General features: G+C 38.7%; 1 protein-coding gene across 1 annotated transcript in view; it reads left to right on the top strand.

The window, feature by feature from the left end:
* NFKB1 (nuclear factor kappa B subunit 1) overlaps positions 1–16,153 on the top strand; it is a 117,090-nt gene that overhangs the window by 41,471 nt on the left and 59,466 nt on the right. The window contains exon 5 of the mRNA XM_007953652.2: positions 14,086–14,234. Within this exon, the coding sequence (XP_007951843.2) occupies positions 14,086–14,234 (149 nt within the window). The remainder of the gene's footprint in view (positions 1–14,085; positions 14,235–16,153) is intronic.

The raw sequence follows: 16,153 nt of genomic DNA on the forward strand, positions 1-16,153 counted from the left end.
TAAAAAAAATCTTTTAGATTGTAATTTCCCATTTTGTTTTAGCTTTGCTTTTTCTGATCTTTCCCCCCACTTGTTTAAATTGAAACATTTCTGAGATATCCTCAGAACAGATAGTTCTATACTATCAGGATTAACTCCCCATTTACTAAAAATAAAGATGGGCACTCCGACTCAGTTTTAATGACAAAAGTTGAAATCATTGCCTAACATAAAAGTTTTTCTTTGTCTCTAAATTTTGATTTTCCATGCTATCAGATGCCCCAATTGCAACAGGTAATTTGAGTGTTGGTTGTATGTTTTGCATAACTGTGAATTGTGGTGAAATGTATTTAAAATATTGACAATTTCAAAGTAAATTTTTCTACAAAGTTCCTGTCAAATCAAAATTCTATGATTTTAAGCTTTTTTTTTTTTTATTTAGTTTGAAAATGTGATCTTTGGGTATTGTCTTGTGTGTCTTTATGTACATGAGAAAGAATCATAGAATTTTAGAGCTGGAAGATACCGTAGACATCATCTAGAGATTCTACAAATTAAGAATTAAAAGGCTCAAAGAGATTAGGTGACTCACAAGATCATAGCAGTAATCAGTGACTAGAATTCTGGCTACTGAACTGTAAATTTCTACTGCCAGACGCTCAGTTCTTCTGTTTCTTCTGGACTGGACCGTTACAAATTGGAACTAAAACTTAACCCAGATTTTCTCATCCAACAAAATACAGACTTTAGGCCAGGTTTCTGTATAAATAAGTGTGAAGTAAAATTATTTTTGAGAGAGGTAAGCTTAACATGCCATATTCAAGAAAAGACTGACACAAATGGGTATGGGTTTCCTATGCAGGACTTTCTTCCAAACATTTGAGACTTTTGACGCATTTCTATGATGCATAGTTTATTCATATTGTCTACAAAATGTGCTGTCATCTGTGTTGTTGTTTTCTCTAAACCCGGAATCATACTAGAAAATAATTGAGAACTTTGTATAAGTTGGGAGCTCTGGTAGCGTAGTGCCTAAGGCACTTGATTGCTAACCAGAAGGCTGGCGGTTCAAAGCCATCTGCCACTCCTGGGGAGGAAGGTTGGGCAATCTACTTCCGTAGTGATACTGCCTCGGAAACCCAATGAAGGGTCATTATGGGTCGGATCCAACTCCACGGCAATGGTTGCCTTGCCTTGTTTGTATAAGTTGAAGTTTTCTAATATCACACTCCTGGGACATTTTTCAGTAACTGGAGAAAGAAGCATTACCTGATACTGTGAAGTGAGGTCTGTTTTCAAATGGTGGATGACAGCGTATGTTTCAGCTGCTGGTGGGAAAAGCACTCCTGATGCAGCTGCCCTGGAAGAGTTGAGGTGTGATAGTGAATTTGAGAAAAATTGTCCAGGTTACACAGTGCCTGTGGCAATGGCAGTGCTTCTCGTCCTCCCAGTCTCACTTCTGTTTTATCTGGAACTAACTCTTGATTGCTCTTTACTCATCCTACCACCTCAGCTAAGCCTCAGCACAGTTGAGAAACTACACCTTAGGGTTGAATTTTACCTGAGAATTGAATTTAGAAAAATCAAAGATAGGTTAGCATCCCTGCAGGCAGTCACTCTGTAAATGAAAGTTATCTAAGTGGAAAAACCTAAAGGAATATAAGTTCTTCAAAAAATAATCCTCTTATTTTAGATAAAAGAACAGTGCCAGAGTTAGGTGTTCCTAAGTGTGATTTCAAGCCAAGGAGTTAATTAAAGTTCACAAGTTAATTGGCTTCGTGTGCTTACCTTATGCTAGGACTTTTTAGAAACTCATCGGGTTAATCCCTCATAAATGAACCCTGTCAAATAACTAGTAAGCCAATAAACAGACCTTGAAGTAAAATAGCCTGGTGGGCCCTGCTGTCAGCATCATTTCCTAACGGTGCCAGGATCTGTTACATGTTTTTCTGCACCTTCCTTTTCTCACCATGGTGGAGGCAATGATTTATTTATTCATTAGTTCCTTTAACAAATATTGATTGAATAGGTACTGGTTCTGTGCTCTCCACAGAGAGATAGGAAAAAAATAAAAGAAGAAGAAGAAAAGATAGGGCATTTGTCTGCAAGAATGAATCAATGTAATAGAGGAACTAAGATATATTATTAAATTTCTGAAATATGGTAAGATTGTGTTTGTTTCTTTCACTACTGTATAACCTGCCAGATAGCACTTGCTAAGTATAGTAATCTTTGAATGAAAGCATGGATGACTTAAGGCTGTAAAGTAAATTTATGAATCAGCTATTTGGGGTGATTGTAGAAGGCTTCAAGGCAGAGATTGCATTTGGGCTGGATCTTGAGAGAAAGGTAGAAATTTGAAAGCACAAGCAGAAAAATTGGAAACAAAGGCTCAAAATATAGACTTCTCTAAAATTGAACGGGGAACAGTGAACAATTCTACAGGAGTAAAGAGAACATGAAAGGGAAAGGTGGGAATAACTTTGGAGAGGTATGATAGGGCCAAATCAAGCAACACTCAAGAACTTAGGTTTTGTTTTGTAGAAAATAGGGAGGCAATGGAAGTTTTAACAGAAGAATTATATGATCAGCATTGTGGAATAAGCATTAAAACCCACTACTATCTAGTTGCTTTTGACTCCTAGCGAACCCACCGAACAGAGAAGTGCCCCATGAGGTTTACAAGGCTATAATCTTTACAGAAGCAGATTGCCACATCTTTTTCCCATGGAGCTACTGGTCAGTTTGAACCACAGACATTTCGGTTGGCAGCTGAGCACTTTAACCATTGTACCCCCATGGCTTTGTTGGAAAAAAACACTAGGAATATAAATCTGGTAACCATCTGCTAAGGGAAGGGGATGGCCCAGAACACCAGTTGGAAAATTCACAGTGGTCCTTCATGAGGTGTACTAAGGGTTCAAGCTAAAATAGATAAACGAAGTCAATGAGAATAAGAGAAAGGGGCAAATGCCAGAGATTTTGAGGGTGGCATCTGGCCCAAATTTGGCAGCTGACTATATGTAGAAGTAAAGAAACAGAAGAATCCAAGTGATAGGAGGATTTGAGTGCAGTTCATATATTTCAGTGAAAGTGGGTTTATCATTTCATTTAACAAAAAGCCCTGGTGGTACAGCTGCTAAGCACTGAGCTGCTAACAGAAAGGCTGGCACTTTGAACCTACCCAGTCAATCTGTGGGAGAAAGAGCTGACAGTCTATTTCCATAAAGTTTATAACCAAGAAAACTCTATGGGGGCAGTTCTGCTCTGTTGGAATCAATGTGAAGGCACCCAACAGATGTTTCATTTAACAGGAAGTAATTAGTCTTGTGTACACTGAGTGCTAAATGCTTTATTGCCAAGAACATGTCTGAAAGCAGCTGGAAATGATATATATGCTTGAAGGGAAGGTGAGGACATGAGAATGAATTTAGGAGTCATTTGTATGAAGTAGATGGTTAATTCTTGGAGACGAGCTAAGAGTGTCAAGGGAGTGATCATGTAAAGATTGGCCCAAAATCCAATCTTGGTGAAACTTCACTGGCTGCTTCTACTCAGGCAGTGTGGTAGGAGCGGAGAGTTTCCAGAAGGCAATAACAGCCTTGCTTTAGAAAGGTTAAATGGGATGAAGAAAAAGAAATGGCTAGTGGTTTGGAAACATGGAGTTAGTCATGACCTTTAGATACTTCTTCATTTGAGGGATAAGGAAATTAGTTAATTTGAAAAAGTTTTCAGACTAAGTAGGTGTTTGGATATTAGTGATTAGAAATTTTTCTTTCATATTTGGTAATGAAAAAGAGGAGAAAAAAAATAACACTCAAGCAGGAATTATTACCTTTTAAGAATCTTCCCCATTGGATTAGAGAAAAAAAGATCAAATGAAAGAATGTATCTGTATTGCATGGTATCATGCCTGCCTGACCCTTTGGTGGCTTTCCATAAAAGGCTAACCTTTACAGCTGTTGTCATAATCAGGAAAGGTTTTTCTGATTTTTTTTTTTTTTTTAAGAATAAGGGAGAAGAACGTGTTTGTGGACTAAGGGGAAGGATTGTTTGGAGGGGGAGGTAGGAATGTAATTCAAGAAGGTCTGGAAGAAGTGTGGCATCAAGGGCAAAAAAAAGTGCTTAGTCTGGAATAGGGAACAAATCTGCTTTTCTCTGAAGTAGGGGAGAATATGTGAAGTTATAGGAGCATTTTGAACCTGGGTATCAGTAAGAAGAAGTTGAAGAGACTCTCACGCAATGACTTCCACCTGTTCATTAGAGGAAGAGGAAATCAAATGCATAGATCTGCTGAAGGCACAAAGAAGTAGAATTGCTGTCATTTATTTGGGCCTGCTGTGTATCGTGAACTGTACTAGACAATTTATCTTCTTTAATCTTTATGAAATTTTAGAGATTATATATTTATGTTCACATGTTACAGATGAGAAAATAAATCAAAAAGGTTAAATCACTGGCAGAGGGTCACGCACAAGGAGGAGCCAGGACTCAGACCCAGGTCTGTCTGACTCCTAAGCCTGTGCTCTTTATTGAAAAGGAGTTGTTAGTTTGAGATATTGGAGGTATAGCCCTGATTTGCATCATGAGAAGGTCCTGTAGAGTTTTTGGTGCTGTGAGTCACCAGAGTGGGCATCAAATAATGACAAACATTATTTCGAGTGCTGGGGGGATATATAGCAGAGAAAATATCAATGATCTGTTCTTATAGAACCTGCATCTAATAGAGTGATATATAGCAGAGAAAATATCAATGATCAAAGAGGGACACACTCATTTGAGAAATAAGGCACTGTGAATTTGAGGTGGACCAGAAATGTGAATCTCAGATCCCTGAGGGTAATAACAAGTGAATGAGTAGAGAAAATGCTAAGGCTACAAGAGAGAGTGCCTTCTGGCAATAGCAGTTGGAGTGGGAAGAGGAATGTACCTTTGTGACTTGAATTTTAGAGGGAGAGCTGCTAACTTGGTTTTCCTTCTCCCATTTATCTTCCACAGCTGCCAAATTCCTACCTCTCAGTGCTTAGATTCCTCAAACCATACTACAGTGCAGAGCCCTGAGCCCCACCCAGACACCTTTCCAGCAACACAGGCTAATCTCCTAGTCTGGCTGATTAATAATTACATTCTAATTCAGATAACCAGTTGATAGGCTGACATCTAGCCATTTTTTTTTTTTTTTTTTAAATTAACAGTTCAAAACAGCAAAAGAAAGAATGTCATCACCTTAAGTCCACCCCCTACCTAGCACACAGGGTCACCATGAGTCGGGAGCAACTCAACAGCAGTGGGTTTTTTTGTTTTGTTTTGTTTTGTTTTACACAGCTTTGTATTTTAGTAAGTTATCTTCCACAGCTAATATATTTTAATCATGTTTTAACCGTGCATTCATTGAAGAATTAATTATTGGATGTCTACAATATGACAAACATTATTTCGAGTGCTAGGGGGATATATAGCAGAGAAAATATCAATGATCTGTTCTTACAGAACCTGCATCTAATAGAGTGATAGGCAATGATCAAACTAAATGAAATGTATAGTATATTGAAGAAGCTCTGGTACCACTGTGGGTAAGGCATTTGGCTGCTAATCAGAAGGTGGCAGGGTCAAAACCATTAGCTGCTCTCTGGGAGGCAATCTACTTCCATAAAGATTTATAGCCGTGGAAACCCAATGGGGGTTGCTATGAGTCAGAATTGACTCAGCAGCATTGAGATTAGTTAGGTGTTTGAATAGTATATTAAGTAGTAATTAATGCATAGAGGAAAAAAAAAAAAGCCAGAGAGAAGCAAGGAATGCAAGGATGGGAGTGATAAAGGTTTATATAGGTGTAGGGTGATCAATGAAAGCCCACCAAGAGAATGGCATTTGTGCAGTCTAAAGGAAGAATATGCAGATACCCAGGAAGGAACATTCCAGGAAGAGGACTCAGCAGGTACAAAGGCTTAGAGGTAGGAGCTGAATTGGCATGTTCAAAAACAGCAAGGAGGCTGATGTGGCAAGGACTGAGAAGGGATGGAGAAGAGTGAGTGAGTAGTTAGAAATAAGGTCAGAAAGGAAATGGAGGTCAGATAAGGAGGACTTTGTAAGCCATTCTGAAGACTTTGGCTTTGGAACTCTGAGTGAGATGGAAAGGCATTGGAGGTTTGTTTTTTTCCTTCTTTCAGAAAATTTTAGCCATATATGGAAGTACCCAGAACAGCAAAATTAGTCCTCTTGTATTTTTCACTCAACTTCAACCAAGTTTATTGTTGGAGGGTTTGAGCAGAGAAGTGACAAGACTTAGTATGACCTGACTTGGGCAGGATCACCCAGAGTAAGTCATGGGGCGGTGGGGCAGACTTAGGAAACTTAGTTAAGATCTGTTGCAAAAACTCAAGACACAAATGATGGCTTGAAACCCAGACGTAGCAGTGTGGCGGTGAGAAGTGGTCATACTGAAGGTCTGACTGTTGTTTTTTATTGTTGTTGTTGTTGTTATGTGCCATCGAGTTGGACCTGACTCATAGCAACCCCTCCTTGGGTTTCTGAGGCAGTATCACTACGGAAGTAGATTGCCCCATCTTCCTTTCGAGGAGCGGGTGATGGGTTTGAACTGCCAACCTTCTGGTTAGCAGTCAAGTGCCTTAGGCACTACAGTACCAGACTGATTATTTGTTTTATACTTTGTTAAAAAACAAAAATTGAGAATGCATGTAAACTAAACAAGGTAAGAAATGTAGAAAAGAAACAGTACCAGAGTGTTGTGTTTTAAACTTTGTTTTCTTTTTAAGAATGTACCCATTCCCAAAAACAGGTTTATAAATGAACGTTTGTAACCGTTCATTCATAAGTTGCAAACCATCTACTCTTCCCATGTTCTTTCACAATCATGTGTGATTAGGCCATCAAAAAATAAGCATTTTTTTGCAATTTATTAATGAGTTAATGTCTCCAGCAATCCCTACAGCCTTAGCAATAGAATGTTACTTGATTTTCTAAGAGAAGCATGATTATTATAAGCAGCTATATTTGATTTAATGAAACTGAATATTAAACAGAACAAAAAGGAAACCCTAGGTCAAAGTATGACAGAAAAATTCAAGCTCATAGTTGAGAGAGCCTCTGATTTAGTCCATTTGATTGTGTTTAATGGCAGTTTTCTAAGCACAGCCATATATGCTTAGGCCATATATGCTGATGACAATCAAGTAGGGCCTAAGTGAGGTGAAAAAATGTGAATGAATGAGCACAATCTATGAGCACTACTGGATACAGCCATGTCATCAACAGTGAGCTAGTCAACGTTGAATTCCAAGGTCCTCTGTCTTGACTGTTTAACTTTGGGTTTTGTCACTTATATCTCAATCTTTCTGAACCCCCATTTCCTACTGGGGAGAATAGTACCAGCCTTATATACTTCTCAAGGTTGTTGTGAGACCCACCACAAATGAAAGGAAGGAAACTGGTGCTTTTGTGGTGCCTAAGGCATTTGACTGCTAGCCAGAAGATTGGATGTTCAAACCCACCTGCCACTCTGTGGTAGGAAGACTGGGCAATCTACTTCCATAAAGATTTACCGCCTTGGAAACCCAAAGGGGTCACTGTGAGTCGGAATCAAATTGATGTCATTGATTTTGTTTTTTTGTTTGTTTCTTTACATTTACCATGTACTAGGCACTCTGCAGTCCTCATAGCCACATTCTGAGTTCACATTATTAGCCCATTTTGTAGATGTGTAGCCTGTGGCTTAAAAAACCAAAAAACCAAACCCACTGCTGTCGAGTCACTTCTGACTCATAGCAATACCTCCTTGGCTTTGTAAGGCAGTATCACTACGGGAGTAGATTGCCCAGTCTTTCTTCCGAGGATTGGCTGGTGGGTTTGAACCGCCAGCCTTCTGGTTAGTAGTCAAGTGCCTTAGACACCATGCCACCAGAGCGAGAGATTATATAATTTGCTAAAGTCACAGAGCTGGATGATCTGGGATTCAATTCCAGAGTAGATAAAATTGGAATCCCCTACCTTAGAAAAAAGGAAGAAACTGACTTTCCTGAACATCTTCCTATTTTATAGTTTAGTTGCCACTCTATTTGACATTGTTCTGTACTGTCTCATTTAATAAAGTTTATTCTGTGCTTCCTGGGAGCTCCACAAATGAAAAAACAATAAAACCTGACTATTTTTCATTACCAAGAGAAGATAGATTATTAAAAATATTTTTCCCTTTATTTCCTTCTTTCTTTTTGCCTTATAATCTAACTTGCAACCTAAGAGAACAGTGACTACATGAATTAATGTCTGTAGCATGACTTTTTTATAAGATGGAGCAAGGGGATAAGCACATTTATGCCACCTGTCACAACTATCTCTGAGATTTTCTTTCTTACAAAAAAGAATCACACTTTTCAGGAATACCTACCATATACCAACACTAGAGATAGCGTCTGCTCTGAGAATTTAATAAGCAAGAGAGATATGATAATAACCTCTGAATTTCTATTTGGTTTTACAAACATCCTCATAATAAGTTGGTTTTTCTGAGCACCCCCCCCCCCTTTTCTAATCATATTCCCAAAAAAGGGATAGTAGTGGTGTTTTGTAGGCCAAAGTAGTGAGGAGGGTGTCATGGAAGATTTAGATCCCGGTCTTACCATTTAAGCATGGGTGATTCGAGATACAAGAGAGAAGCAAGGGACACCCCAGGTTGTAGGAATCACTGAGAAATGGTAATGAGTGGGTCTGAGTAGTTAATGAGTAGGCGTCTTACCACAGAGCCTTTTCACATGCGTTCCCCCTGCAAGAACACTCTTCTCAGCTCCTTCAGCTCCTCCACATCTTCTTCCTTTGGTACATTCCACTTATCTTTCAGATCTCAGCCTTTATTTCTCCTCGGGAAGCTTTCTCCACTTCCTGAACAAGTCAAATCCCTATTCTGAGAGAGAAAGGAGAGGAAGGGAAGGAAAAAGGAAGATATAGATACATCCTTTGTAGCTCTGCTCACAGTTACACATTTATTTGTAAGTATATTTTATTAGTGTCAATGCCAACTATAATCTCCATAAGAACAGGAGCTATTCCTATTTTGTGCTCACCATGTATCCCTTCACTCCATGGCAGTGCATGAAACACACCAGTTACCAGTTGCTGTTGGGTTGATTCTGACTGAGGGTGACCCCATGTGTGTCAGAATAGAATTGTGATCCAGAGTTTTTGAGGGCTGATTTTTTTGGAAGTAGATTGTTAGGCCTTTCTTTTGAGGTGTCTCTGGGGGGTATTCCAACTGCCAAACTTCTGGTTAGCTATTTTTACCCTCCAGAGACTCCCAGACAACAAAAGAGCTTAATAAATTCTCACTGAATGAATGGATAAATCATCAATTTATCAGTGAGCCTGGATGGGAAAGATGATTATTCTTTGGGTTGCTAAGTCCATTAGATGTAAAATACTGTATTAACTCATTTAATCTTTAAAACAATTTTATGGAATCAGTTTTGTTATTCTCATTTGAAAGATGGAAAAACTGAAGTCTAGAGATGTTGTCAACCATCTTGCCCAAGTCACAGAGCAGCAACGGGGAGTCAAACCAGGCAGACTAGCTCTGGATCCCTTGCACTTAACTGCTTTGCTCTGTTGCTTTATGCAGAAGACTAAGTCAAGTACCCAAGTAAAGTTGGGGCAGATTTCTATTTGGTAGTGTGGATCTTTTCCTCCCCCTTTACTTCATTATTATCTTAATAACTTAAAGAGGAAAACTGATCTGAAAAAAAAAAAAATCTGTCATGTGTCATAGCTTATATTTATGTTAACTCTACATTCTGTGAAAGTTATTTGGTCAAATTTGCCTAGAAAGTAAACTGGACATTTCAAATTCTGTTTTTCAGAAAATTTAAACTGGTTCTCTTAATCACCTTTGAAAAGCTGCCTTTGTCACAACATGGCAGAGTTGTTTTAAATAAATGTCGTGATTTGACTAAGTTCAGTGTTATCTGAGACCCTGGGTTTCTCTTTCTGATTCAAAAAGCAGATGTAGCTGTGGTCATCGTTGAGTCAGATGTTCAGTCAGAAAGCTCCTGGAAGAAAGTCTTGATTTCATCAAGGAAGCCACCATATCCTGAGCACTCTCTGGAATGATAGGTGTTACTATAATAACATAATTACTACTAGAAAGTTAACGAGCCCAATAAAGTAGGCTTTCTGGAAAAAGACTTACCCTAGGAATAGAGTTGACTGAATCAGTCATTTATTCCACCCACCTACCTTTAAACAGGATTTTGTCTTTTAAAATCATTTTAGCACAGTTGGATTGTTTAAAGATCTGTAGGTAGATGAGTATATTACAGTATCTAATAGGATAATAGTTATTATTTATGTACTGTTATTATTTGCTGGGAACTGTTCTGAACACTTCATATGCACTAATTTTCTTTGTCCTCCCAGTAATGCTTTGAGGTATCCCCTTTTCACACTGCAGGGTCACACAAACAGGAAGTTGCAGAACTGTCTTCAGACCCAGATAGTCTGTCTCTAAAATCCATGTCCCTTTGTAACTAATTATTCATTTTATCACTTTTGTCTCTTTGAGCTTATTGGCAGCTTAATCAGTGTTTAGGCCATTAATGTTTATTTAAAAAATAATAAAACCAAATCCAATGCCATCAAGTCAATTCTGACTTATAGGGACCTCATAGGGTTTCCAAGGCTATAAATCTTTACAGAAGTAGACTGCCTCATCTTCCGCCCATGGAGGAGCTGGTATGCTTGAACTGCTGACCTTTTGGTTAGCAACCAAACACCTTATCCACTGTACCACCAGAGCTCCTTAATGCCTATAAAGAACCTACTATATTAAGACTCTTTCAACAATAATCCATCTTTTCTTGCAGGTTCCATTGCTCTCTAATAAACAATTTTCAAAGGAACCACTATTCAAAGAAGTGAAAGGGACACTGAATAAAAAGAATTAAATTCTCCATAGAACTGATGAATTTCTGATCACCTGCAAATGACTCAGTTGTCATGGCCTTTTATAAAGTATGCTCTCCCCTAATTATAATTCCAATGCCTTCAAGAGCCATATAACTTGAAAACAGTATCTTTTTTTTTTTTCTGTCCCCACACTTCAGCTTTCTTCTTTCAGTCAGTATTTTGGAAAGTCCACAAAACCCAGGGGCCTCTCTGTCATTGTCCTGTGGTCTATGTAAAAACCAGATGATGCCATGCTGACTTAGACTCTTTCGAATGGATCAAACGCCACATTAGTCACTGGCAAATTTTCAGATCCTTTACCTCATAGACTACCCAGTTCCTCATTCTTGCCACCCTTCAATCATGAAGTTATAGTGAAAAAGAAATTAGTACTTTTTGAGGACACCTCCCACTTCTTTCCTTCCATGTCAGTGACTAATTTCTTCATAGTGGTAACATTGAAAGGTCCAGAAATCCCGAGTGATTGGGCTGTAATCACTGGATTCCTTCCAGTCTCCTGCTTAATTGAGAAGTCTACCTGATTTCACCCAAGTGAAGTATCTGTCATGTCTTATACTGTTGCATTCCTGGGCTCAGTATCACTTAAAAATGAAATAATATGGTCTGTTTAGTGCCCTTTCACTCTTTATTTATCACTTAAGAAGTCCCTGTGGGATGTATCAGTGTGACAAAGACTGACTTCAGATGTGGTAGCCACGGCACAGAAATTGGCTTCACCAATCCAGGGTGTATGGAGTGACAACAACAAACTTTGGAGCAAACCCAGAATTTCTCATTCCCTATTCTGCACTTAAAGGCGTTCTAACTGTTATAAAAGGAAAAGCACTAAGTTTATTATTAGCTGTATGCCCAGAGGGTTTTTTTGCTAAAAAAAATACTATACCTGTTTAAAGCCATTGAATCAGCTCTGACTCACGAGAATCCCGTGTGTGTCACTGTAGAACTGTGCTCCATAGGATTTTCAATGGCTGATTTTTTGAAAGTCTAAGAGTCCCTGGGTGATGCAGAAGGAGCTCTGGTGGCATAGTGGGTAAGGTATTTGGTTACTAATCAGAAGGTCAGTGGTTCAAACCCACCAGCTGCTCCAAGGGAGAAAATCTACTTCCATAAAGATTTAAAACCTTGGAAACCCAAGGGGTTGCAGTGAGTCAGAATCAACTCAATAGTGCTGGGTTTGGTTTTTTTTTTTTTGGTTGGGTGGTACAAATGGTTAACATACTTGTTTGCTAACCAAAAGGTAGGTGGTTTGAATTTACCCAGAGTTACCTCGAAAGAAAGGCCTGGTGATCTACTTCTGAAAAACAAACCATCGAAAACCCTGTAGAACACAGTTCTATTCTGATAGACATGGGGTCACCATGAGTCAGGGTCAACCTAATGGCAACTGGTTTTGGTTTTTTAGGGTTTTTTTTTTTTCCTTTGGTATACTTCTTTGAGAAATCATTTATTTGTGCTCTGAAGTGGGCAAATTCCATTCTAAGTCTAAATGCTCTTTGGGATTAACTTACTCTGCAAGGACTGGCGGCCACTCTTGCTAGTGCCTCTGTTTCTTGAAAGGAAGTTAGAAGATTCAGAAGCACTAAGATTTCCAGTGGAGTCACACTGTTGATCAGAGGAGAGTCTGTCTGTTGTTCAGGGGAGAAAACTCTCCCCTAAATCTTCTGGGGAATAATCCCAGCTCTGATCAACGTCTGAAATCTTGGGGAAAAAAAATCCTTACTGAGAAAATTCTACCAAAACTCTGTCTCATATGAGTCTGTTTGGTGATGTTTACATTTGTGGCCTTGTTGAGAGGGACACCATCTCTTTTCAAGTCTTATTGGCAGGTATAAGTTACTCACCAGTTTAAACCAGAAAAACTTCCATCAGGGACCCATCTCTAGGTGGTATTCCTATGTCCTTTCCCTTTTGGGCTCTGGGCTGCTTTTGCAGGTCGATTTCCAATGATTGTATAGTTGGGAGATCCTGGATTTAAGTGCACTTCCTCAAAAAGAGACCATATGAGCTAAGGAGATAGGGTAACCATCTCATTTAGCACTGGAAGTCCTGTATCTCAGGAAACCCCTCAGTCTAGGCAAACCCAGATGGTTGGTTGGTCACCCTGTGAGGAGATGTAGTGCATTTCTGTACACTGTATCTAACAGTTGGGCTGAATTTATCAAAGATTCTGACTTACTAGGATTCTAGAAGATAAAAATAATGTCATTAGGGCTTATTGTTAGAGGAATAATTTTAGTGCTGGCATTTCTCAAGGAAAGGAATCTGTGGTCTTCTAGAGGGGGCTAGAAGATTGGCTGGAGGAACAAGGATGTCCAGCCTCTCCTTGTTTAAAATGTCATGATTTTTATGCTGTTCCCTTTTTACTGCTGTCCTTATAATTCTTAAGATATAACAGTAAAAAAGATAAATTTGCTTAAGTGAAAAAAATCTAATTTTATGAAGTAATTGCTAAACAAGTGTCACATCTAAGGATTTCCACTTAGAAAGTACACAAGTTTTGAATTGAGAAAACTTATAGTGACTTGGGCATATGTAACTCATAGTATAGAAGTCCTGAAAGCTAAAGTATCTATCTTAACAGTTGACTGTGGACCAAGTCCTTGGGCTTAAGTGCCCAAGGCCAGCCTTCAGAACCAGGTCCCTGGGTAGTACTCTTTCTCCTGCCTTGCTGTGGCAGGGTTAGGATGCACTGTTTCTGCTCACTTCCTTCCTTCCTTTGATTTCCATTAATCAAAAATTTCCTTATCACCAATCATTCACCCAGCTTGTGCAACCCAAAACTGTGAGGTGAGTGCCGATGAAAACATGTTCTTCATAGGAAGGGGGTGCTTTATAGCTACACTGTATCCCCCAAGGTGTACTGTTCCAACTTTAACAATACATACTGGATTTTAAGTGGTGTGCTTCATGGAGTGTATCTTCCTACCTCACAAAACAACCACCATTTGCATTTTGATTTATTTCCATCCTGTCGTTTGTTCAGTGCATATTTTAAAAAGTGGAGCTGTGATTATAAATGTATATGTATACAGAATTTTGTATCTTTCTTTTTATATTTACTAGCTTCTCATAAGCAGTTTTCCATGTTGCTATATAGTTGGATGTGCTGACTTTTAAAATGTGCTTCTTATATAGATCTGCAACTATGTGGGACCTGCAAAGGTTATTGTTCAGCTGGTTACAAATGGAAAGAACATCCACCTGCATGCACACAGCCTAGTGGGGAAACACTGTGAAGATGGGATCTGCACTGTGACTGCTGGACCCAAGGACATGGTGGTTGGGTAAGTGCTGGTGCAAGATGCTGTGGAAGGCAGGAACAGATAGAACGTGAAACTCAGAGACTAACTGAACAGGTCATTTTGATTAGGGACCTTCCCAAGACCCTCAAAGGACCTCAAAAAAAAAAAAAAAAAAACCAAAGCTGAAAGCCTGTGCACACACTTGGGCTCTGAGGAGTAAGGTGACTGCATGTCAGTTTGCCTCAAACCACCAGTTTGCACTTGTGGTCCTGGCCTCATTATTTATAGCACCTCCTTTCACTCTCAAAAAGTGGCTCAATTTAGATGATACATTATGTAGTCGCCTGACCTAGGAGGCATTTGTAGCACTTTTAACAATAGTTGCCTTCTTTTAGAAATAAAAATAAAGAGGAAATAGAAGCAAGAAACTTAACTCTAACAGAAATCAACACTTTATAGATGGTTTCAACCTCTTGGTGATTCTTTTAAGGAACTCTATTGACTCTGGAATTATAGTGTGAACATTTGGGGCATAAAGGGGATAAGCTTGAGTTCTGTGCTGCTCAGAAAGTGTCCATAGATGAGAAACTAAGGAATGAAAACTTATTTTGATATTCATTAGGTTTGAAGTATAAATACAAAGTGGCATATTCATTTAAGAGTTTGCCATACAGATAAAACAAGCAATTTTTAATGAATGAAGTTCCATATATGGGATACAATAGATAAAAATAAATAAAAAATTTTAAATCAATTTTAATTCCTTAAAATATTTTTCAAGGTTTTCTAATCCTGCATTAAATGCCAAAAAAAAAAAAAAAACCTCACTGCTGTGGAGTCCATCAAGCAACCCCTCTTTGGGTTTCCAAGGTGATAGGTTGGGCAATCTACTTCCGTAGTGATACTGCCTCAGAAACCCAAGGAGGGGTTGCTATGAGCCCAGTCCAACTCAATGGCAAATAACCACAACAACAACATCTCTATGGAAGTAGATTGCCCGGCAGTCAGATGTCTTAGGCACTATGCTACCATAGTGTATACTAAAATTTCAGCTAATCTTGGCTGTTCATTCAAAAGAGGAATTGTTTAAATAGACAGTAAATAAACATGTTAGCATTTTAGGTTAGAATTTAAATAAAGTCTCAAGTTGGTTTTTATTGGAGAAATTGAACTTTCATGTTTCTAGGCATTTCTTTGTTTGACTATGAAAATATTCAAGTGTGAAAAACCTAGAGAGAGAGAGCTTTCAAGTCACTAAAATCTGATTCTTTTGATGTGAGGAAAAAAACACACTCTAGATTGAAGGAAGAAGCTTAAATTGATTTGAAAAATTCAAGGGTGCCTTATATGAACTTGTATTAACATCCTTTTGAAGGATTGGCTCATTTCCTGTTCTATATCACAGTTGGTTCATAGTCTGTTTTAGAATACCCTTTCCAGTCCCTTACTGGCCTGTGAGAGCTTTGAAATGCAGGGTAGTTGTCACAGTTTCAGGCTATTTAATCACTTAGTGTTTCTGCACATTTACTCCTGTCATTTTGAAATGTTTACTCTCCTTAGTCTTGTTTAATCTGTGTAATAATCATATCCTTTAGAGGAAATTATAGATGAAGTTCCCTACTAATAATCTTTATTGTTTTAAAACTTTCAGTGTATTCTGTAACTTATTATTTCTGTGACATAGCTTAGCACTCTTTCAGGAATTTCAAAGGGACTAATGGTAGGAGTTCCTGGGTGGCACAGTTAATGCCCTCAGCTGCTAACCAAAAGGTTGGGAGTTCCAGTCCACCCAGAAGTGCCTCAGAAGAAAGTTCTGATGATCTGTTTCCAAAACACATGGGGTTGCCATGAGTTGACTCAGCAGTAACTGGTTATTTAGGAGTCCCTAAGTACAAGGGAGCTCTGGTAGCGTAGTGGCTAAGACACTTGCCTGCTAACCAGATGGCTGGCGGTTCAAACCC

This window comes from Orycteropus afer, unplaced genomic scaffold (assembly GCF_000298275.1).
Source record: "Orycteropus afer afer isolate SDZICR_OR568_19922 unplaced genomic scaffold, OryAfe1.0 scaffold00403, whole genome shotgun sequence".
NCBI classification, from domain to species: domain Eukaryota; kingdom Metazoa; phylum Chordata; class Mammalia; order Tubulidentata; family Orycteropodidae; genus Orycteropus; species Orycteropus afer.